General features: G+C 42.2%; 1 protein-coding gene across 1 annotated transcript; it reads left to right on the top strand.

Moving 5' to 3' along the window:
• The first annotated feature begins 1352 nt into the window (after nucleotides 1-1352).
• LOC111025147 (uncharacterized) lies at nucleotides 1353-1982 on the top strand. The gene has a single exon (XM_022302995.1). It carries the CDS (start codon nucleotides 1353-1355, stop codon nucleotides 1980-1982), a length of 630 nt encoding a protein of 209 aa, XP_022158687.1.
• The last annotated feature ends 6520 nt before the right edge of the window (nucleotides 1983-8502 follow it).

The raw sequence follows: 8502 nt of genomic DNA, 5'->3' as shown, positions 1-8502 counted from the left end.
TGCATGATATTGATTTTCTAATGGGATGGGAATGAACCTAATTAATCCTGATGGTGTTTGATTAGGGTGTGTGTACACAAGTTCTAATTCATTTATGCTCATATCTACCTTTGCGATACTTCAACAATTTGAATAAAATGTTCAAACTCAATACCACTATAAACAATACAACCTCCACAGGGCGGTTGATCATACTTGTTATGTAACGAGAATCGACGATAGCCAAGCTACAGGTCGCGATCGGAGGGGAGCCCACTGAGCCACGAAGGGCTCGGTCCCGACCAGTGCTCGGCCCCGAGCCGGGCTCGGCCCACGACCCGGCCAGCAATCTCCCATCTTCGATCAACGATTTCACCCAGGCCCTGCAACTGTGAATTAGGGTTAGCTACGGAAAGTTCTGGAACTACTTCTCGACTATAAGTAGTAATCCAACCCTAGAGGTAGGGGCATCTAAAGCTGACCACATTCATATTATTCTCTTGCTAACTTAGGCACCGGAGCCCGTGTGACTAGAGTCACACCAGTTTAGTTTGATTTGGTTTTGCAGGTATTAGTCCCAAATCATCAAGTTTGGTGTGTGCGAGGAGGAGAATCGGAGGACCGAAATCCACGCATCAACAATTGGCGTCGTCTGTGGGGACGATTTAAAGCATCCAGTCGAGCAACATGACACCAGAAAGGAGTCCACGACGCTCTGATGATAACTGTTCTGTCAAGAGGAGGTTGAACTTAGATGACCCCCAGGTCGGAGGATTCGAGGATGGGACCAGCCAGTCAAACCCGGAACGTCATGAGGGGTTGCCTGAGGCGCATGCAATAACGACCCCTGAGCCACTCCAAAAGCAGTTCGCGGTCTTGGAAGACAAGGTAGAGGGCATGATGCAATGCATGACCCAAGTCCTTCAACAATTTGAGCAATAAGAGCCCAACAAGGTACCCCTTGTCAGAGACCCGAGGAAAGGGAAGGGCTCAGCACAAAGCGAGACTGAGGAATCAACAAACAATGCATGGAGCAAGTTACGGATAGGTGGAAATACCAGGCGACGAACCCGGATTTTCGACTCCCAGTAGATCAAAAAGCAACATAAATCTCCGACACCAAACGGGGGCAAGAACAACCAGGATAACCGAAACTTTGAGCCGGTAGGCCTCGACAAAGGCAAATCGACGGATCAGCCAGAGTCTTTAGAGAAGCGACAGAACCGAAAGGAGAAGGGATTCGACCTCGAAGAACTACTGGATCAAGTCGACTCACCATTCACGGAAGAGATCATGAAAGAGAAAGTTCCTCCAAAATTCAAGCTACCCACGGTGAAAACGACAAGTCCCCTGCTCGAGAGATTCGAACTATAATGGGAGGCCCAATAAAGAGAGAATCCGGGAGAAAAAGAAAGGCAGATGTACGAGAAGCTAGGGCGAGCCTCAGACAAAATAAGGTCTACCATGCGTATATTGCAGACCGGTCAGTGACGATCGAGTTTTCAGAGGACGAGGCGACCCACCTCCTCCATCCTCATAACGATGCACTGGTTATCACTTTGAAGATAGCAAATGTGAAAGTACATCGAATTTTGGTGGATGGGGGCAGCTCGGCGGATATCATCTCCTGGACAACCTACAAAGTCATGGATTTAGGAGAAAAGGTGCTTAAGAGTAGCCCAGCACCGTTGATAGGATTTGGAAGGGAACGAGTCATTCCCGAGGGGAGGATAGAGTTGCATGTAACGTTCGGAAGTGGGCCAAAAAGCGTCACCAAGATGATGGACTTTTTAGTCGTTGACTACACATCCTCCTACAACGCAATATTAGGAAGATCGACAATGCATATGCTCAAAGCGATACCATCCACATACCACCAGTCCATGAAGTTCCCAACATCGGGTGGAGTAGGAAAGATTAAAGGAGAGCAACGAGTGTCGCGGGAATGCTACTATACCTCAATGAGGGGCAACGACAGGACTTCTACTAAGGGGGGCTGTTGATCTTTCCTTTTTTCCCTTCAAGTGTGGTTGTTTTTGTTTCTCTAATTTTAGCAAGATTTCTAATTATTGTTTCTTTTATTCAATAAAGTATCCATTTGTTTGGTTCTCTATCAACTATGTCTTCTAAATCCAAAACGAGATGCCGAGCGACTTTGATAAAACACCTTACCTCGTCTACAAGCATACTCTCAAAAGATATCGACAATACACTACCTTGAGAGTAGGGGGCAATAGGTACTGACTACTCGGCGACGTAAGCTTGGCAAATCCAACTCTACTCGGTGACGGTAAAACTAGCTCTAGCCGAACAGGCCGAGCAGGGCTCAGGGCCGACCACTGCTCAGGTCCGACCACTGCTCGGCGCCGACCAAGTGCGATGGGGCACAAATCAACATTAATCGGCAATTTTGAACTATGAGATAACCATTTAGTAGCTTATTTTTATCAATTGGTCTTATTTTCGACTGAGCAGGGCTCGGGTCCGACCACCACTCAACACCGACCACGTGCAATGGGGCACGAATCTTCTTTAATTGACACATTTGGAAGGAACAATTAAACAATCTCAACACGGCCAAACCAGAAGCGGGTCGATTGATCTAGCACGGTTAAAACATGAGATGGAGTAAAAAGCCAAAGATGACAGTGGGTATAAAACCATTGGCTATGGCAAACGGGTTAGAAACCTATGGAAATGAAAGCAACAAAACTCCATCAGAGTTAGAGACATAAGCCAGTCAGTGATTGGTAAGAGGGTTAATTGATAATTCCAAAAAAAAAATACAAGCAACGTAGTGACAAAGCACATAAAAGTCAATCGGATGCTAAACACAGTAAAACAACTCGCTCAAGCTACCCTATTACTCGTCGTCGTCGTCATCCATGTCATTAGGAGCGTCACGCTAGGCTCTAAAACGCTCCTGGAGGAAGGAAAAGTCAATGTCAGGGTGCTGAGTAGAAACTTGGCAAAGAGACCAGGAAACACCGCACTCTATGGCAGAGTTTTGCAAGTCGACGTACTCTTGAGTTTTCTTGAATTCCTCGGCCAAGAATTAAAAGTTAGAGAGCCGAGCGTTGGCCTCGTCAAGTCTCCTCTGCAGGTTAGCCAGCTCGTCTCGAGATTTTCTCTTCTCCGTTTCCAACTCACGTTGGGTACTCTTCAGAAGGCTGTTGGCCTTATTCAAGGAAGAAATGGCCTGTTCCAGCTCCTTCCAAGGGGCATAGTGACAGTGGAGGTGGTTAATTTCATCAGCAACCCGACCCGAGAATACCACCAAACAATTGAAAATCTGCCAATGACAGAACTCGACATTAGGAGAAGATACTATGACAAATACTTAAAGCTACAAAATGCTCACCTGGTGAAGGTCATTAAGGCACGTACTGATGCTGTGCTGAGGATTTGACAGGCCAAAATCTGATTTGCTTGATGAGTCGTCGAGGCCCTGCCAAAGATTAAATGCTCTTTCCAGGTAAGCTGTCTCGTCAGCATCAGCACTATATGGGCCAGAGAAAGGGAAGATTGAAGCTTGAGAGGAGCTCCCTGAATGACCTCGAGGGGAGGACGGGATAGACGTCCCATGAATCGGGTGAAACGCCTCGGAGCTGTCGGAGGCATGGAAGATCGAGCATGTTGTGAAGGGAGTCCCTCATTGGTCAAATCAGTCACTTCGATATCCGAAGCCCGACTAGAGCCGACCCCAAACCTCGGGCATTTTGACAACGTTCTCTTTCATACAAGGAAGCACTCCGTCTTGATATTTCTACAAATAAAGATAAAGGTAAAAAACGACGTTCATGCAAAGTGAAGAGAAGGTTTCGACAAAAATTTGGAGGGTTACGTGGGAGAGCCAAGCCAAAATCTACTAAGTTTTGCTCCGTAACCAAATCTTGGCCCCAATGCTCGATATTCGGTAACTGGATAACGGTATGATAGAAAGTGGACGCCTTGACGGTAAGCTCACAATTGCGGGAAACTACCAACAAGGAAAAGGAATATCAGAATTGATATTTACGAAAGTCCCGATGGAGCTCGGAAGCTACTTACCCAACTCTCTACACTCAGTCGAGACGGGAAAATACAACCCTCTCTCGTTACAGGCTAACCAGTCACCGCCAACAAAAAACCATTCGTTCTTCCAATGCTTACTAAGGAGGGACCCATAACAAGAACTTGGTTCCGAGAACTAACATAAAAATGAAAGTTATCCTTGGGGCTGTGTTTTAGGTAATGAAGCGACATAAAGTCCATGGCAGTTAGAGGATGCTCGCCCCCGAGGTACGACCACAAAATAAAGCAACTGATCAAAGTAGACCACTCATTCGGGATGATTTGGGAAGGAGCTACTTGATTAAAAGCTAAAAAGTTTTGAAGGAAAAAAGGCAAGGTAGACGGACTCCAAATTGGAACATCGCGACATAAAATACTACTTCACCGGGAAAAGAACCATCAATACTCTCCCCCGGATTCGGAAGACGAAGGCTAACCGAATCTGGGATACGGTATTTCGAACGCAAGCGACGCAGGTCCCTCGCCGTAAGAGTGGAGTTATCCATCCAAAACGAACGATAGGATTGAGATTCTGACGAAGGGTGCGACGATGACCCATCATCCGAGGAGGTCCATTCGAAATTAAGGCTCGCCATAAGAGAAAACACAACAAAAAGTAGAGCAAAGAGATGAATACCTTGTAGGGAGTTTGACAAGAAATGAGGAGGATGAAGGGGTTTAAATAGCCCTTAGCTCAAAGCACGATTCTCGGTCCAGAGGTCTTTGCCCAACGGACCGAGGCGTGCTCGGCACGGTATCCAACCCTCCCGTGACTTCTCAGCTTGGTACCCAACACTCTTGTGACTTCTCGACTCGGTACCCAACACCTCGTGATCTCAAGGTCACGAGTCTACTGTAGATGTGACAATTGCATGGAAGGTTGCCTCGGGTCTTGCAAGGAAAGGGAAAATCGATATGCACTTTCTTGTGTCTCATGAAGATGAGACAACTCACTGCGACTAGGGTACCACGGGCCCCACAATGATTCGACAACTCAATCGACTCGGACCACGATCCTTGACTGTTAGACCGAAACATTCTCGGCACGAACCCCGAGAAACCTGCATTCTTCTGGGTCACGGGCCTACATGACAAGATAAGTCACAACAAAAGCTATATTCCTAATGAGATCGAAAGCATCACATTGGGAGTAGGGGCAATTGTTATGCAACGAGAATCGACGATAGCCAAGCTACAGGTCGCGATCGGAGGGGAACCCTCTAGGTCACGAAGGGCTCGGTCCCGACCTGTGCTCGGCCCCGAGCTGGACTCGGACCACGGCCCGGCCAGCAATCTCCCGTTGACAATTGAATCCAATTTTTCCCATTATTTTAATTTTCGTATCCGTAATAGTGCGAAAAGAAGGAAGGCCCAATTCCAAGTTGTTCAAGAATAGTGGCGTTGAGTTTCTCGACCCTTTGCCTTAGGATTAGTCAGTTCTATTTCTCGATGGGGGCAAGGGAAGGGATATAACTCAGCGGTAGAGTGTCGCCTTGACGTGGCGGAAGTCATCAGTTCGAGCCTGATTATCCCTAAACCCAATGTGAGTTTTTCTATTTTTACTTGCTCCCCCGCCGTGATCGAATGAGAATGGATAAGAGGCTCGTGGGATCTTCGATCAACGATTTCACCCAGGCCCTGCAACTGTGAATTAGGGTTAGCTACGGAAAGTTCTGGAACTACTTCTCGGCTATAAGTAGCAATCCAACCCTAGAGGTAGGGGTATCTAAAGCTGACCACATTCATATTATTCTCTTGCTAACTTAGGCATCGGAGCCCTGTGACTAGAGTCACACCGGTTTAGTTCGATTTGGTTTTGCAAGTATTAGTCCCAAATCATCAAGTTTGGTGTGTGCGAGGAGGAGAATCGGAGGACGGAAATTCACGCATCAAAATACTCAACTCCATTTACACCATCAATAATACATACATTCATATACAATATAATCGTAAAAAAATTAGTTGTCATTTAGATTCTAAATTGGAAAAAAAAAAACCCTTGAATTAAGTTGTTAATTAAATCTAATTACACTAATTAAATAAACTAATTTAAAGTATAATACAAAATTTTTTTATAATATATTATAATTACCTAACTTAATACTTAATAAAGAAACTACTAAACATATAAACGAATTAAATAAAAGAAATACCAATTTACAATTAATTCAATTCAATTTACAAAACTATTACAATAATTTATATTCAAAATTATTAAAACTCAAAACTTGTATATTTTAAAATTAATAAAATCTAAATCTAATAACAATATTATAGGTTAAATAATAATCAAAGAAAAAATACATATGGGAAAAGAACACCATACAAATAAATTAAAAAAATACAAATTTAAAAAATTAAAAAACACAAAATAACACAACAAAAATTTAAAAAAAAAATGCCTTGGATGAAGTGGTCTCTTAGAGGTAGAATCGTACCAAAGTAAAAAATAAAGTTTTTTATTCAGATTATTAAAAAAAAAAAAAAAAAAGCAAAACTTTATGTTGATTGAAACGACTGAAGGGAGAGGCAATGTCAGCGTCAATGGTTGCGTTGACGGTGAAGGTGGGGACAGCAGTGGAATCAGCGACGGTACCGGAGTAGCATGAGGATGTGGCGGCGGCGGATGAGTTGTGTTGGAGGGGAAAGGACTAAGTGGGAGAAAAGTAAAGTGGGGTACACTAAAAAAAATACCTCACTTGAGCATCTCTTGAACAGACAATCAATACGCATGTCTATCATGCATGCTAGTTGTCTCTTCTCGAACACATTTTATGACAAGACGATCAATACACTCGTCTATCATGCACGATGGACATCTCATCTCGAACACATTTCACGACGAGACGACCATTTGTTGGTTTTTTTTTTAAATAAATAAGATAGACAGAGATGATCATATACTGAAAATAAAGATACGACCAACCCCCACTCCAATTTAAAACCCATTATTTTTTGTTTTCATTTAATTTTGTTTAACCCAACATTATTTCGAAGGTTAAAATACTACTTTGGTTTCTGTACTTTTAGGTTTGGTTCATTTTGGTCCTCTACCTTGAAAATGTTCATTTTAGTCTCTCAACTTTAGGTTCATTTTAGTCTTAAACTTCCGTCAATAAAGTAACAGATTTATGACGTGGCATTTTGAATAAGTGCTTACGTGTTCCCCACCCTGCCAAATAATCAATACTCTCAAATAATAAGGATCAAATATCGAATTTTATTGAATCCCCACATTTTAGGCTGGGTCAGGTAAATATCTCACGACTGTCTCAATCGGGCTTCGTTTCAGAAAAAAAAAATCAGCACTTCTATTTTTTTAGCAACACGAGAATTTCAATCGATCAAGGCTTCTCTTTTTCGTTCGCTATTTGTAGAGGGTGGGCGTTTGGGGCAGCTTCAACAAACAATCTGAATCAATTTGAGGCCTCAGCAGACAGTCACGTAGTGGGGGTTTGTTTGAACAGAATTAGGGGTGATTCAAAACATTCCATGCACTTTCAAGCTTTTTAAAGAAGGAAAAGTAGGAGTTTTTTTTCTCCTTTAATCGGCAATTCCATTTGCCATTCTAGGTGAGTGGTTAAAAAATTTTGTTTTTATTTGAAAGCAGCCTTTTATATACAATGTGTTGTTGCATTGTATTTTTTTGTTATAAGTTTGATTTCTTTTTGGACGTTTTCTTCTTGATTATGATTTATTTTCAATCGTGGTCTTTATTGTTTCACTTTATTGATTATGATTGTTGTCTTTCTAGTGAGATTATGTGAAAAGTAAATGTTATACTATTTCCATTGTTTTCAGATGGGTCATGTTATGTTCTATCAAGTAATGAAATTTTTTTCGTGGTTATTAGAAGACTTAATTTTTCTCTCTTATATTTGCATAGTTAGAAATTTGTCCTTAATTTAAATTAAAAATTTAAAGTTTGTTTTGCATGGTATGTAGAGATGTCAGAGTTTAGCATAGAGGTTCATCATAGTGGGATGTTTGTATGTGATCCTAATATGGGATATGAAAATGGAAAGGTGGATTTAGTCCATGATGTTGACCTAGATATCTGGTCTTACTTTGAAGCAGTGGATATTGTGGAAAAGCTTGGATATACTATCTGGAAGAAATTATGGGGTAGGGATCCTACAAATCATGTTGGAGGATATCATGTGCTAGAGAGTAATAGAGATGTTATGGAGTTGGCAAGACTCATTAGTGACGGGATGAGTTTTGAGTTGTATGTGGAGCATGAGTCTTTTAATGATGATTATGATAACTTTTCTAGAAATAGTGAGTATTCTTTTAGAGATAATGAATTCAATGACTCAGATCTTGATTTGTGTGCTAAGAGAGGTGTAGAAAGAGAAGTAAAAGGATGTAGTAGTCTTAACGTGGAGGAACATTTAATAATTTATTAGGGTGATGATAAAATAGTCTGATCTTGAAATACCTTCTGATGAACTTAAGTCACTGGAGAAC

The sequence above is a fragment of the Momordica charantia genome (assembly GCF_013281855.1).
Source record: "Momordica charantia cultivar OHB3-1 chromosome 5 unlocalized genomic scaffold, Mcharantia_2.0 BLBB01000005.1, whole genome shotgun sequence".
In the NCBI taxonomy this organism is placed as follows: Eukaryota; Viridiplantae; Streptophyta; class Magnoliopsida; order Cucurbitales; family Cucurbitaceae; genus Momordica; species Momordica charantia.
Note: the sequence above shows the minus strand (reverse complement) of the source record. Positions and strands in the feature narration are given on the sequence as shown.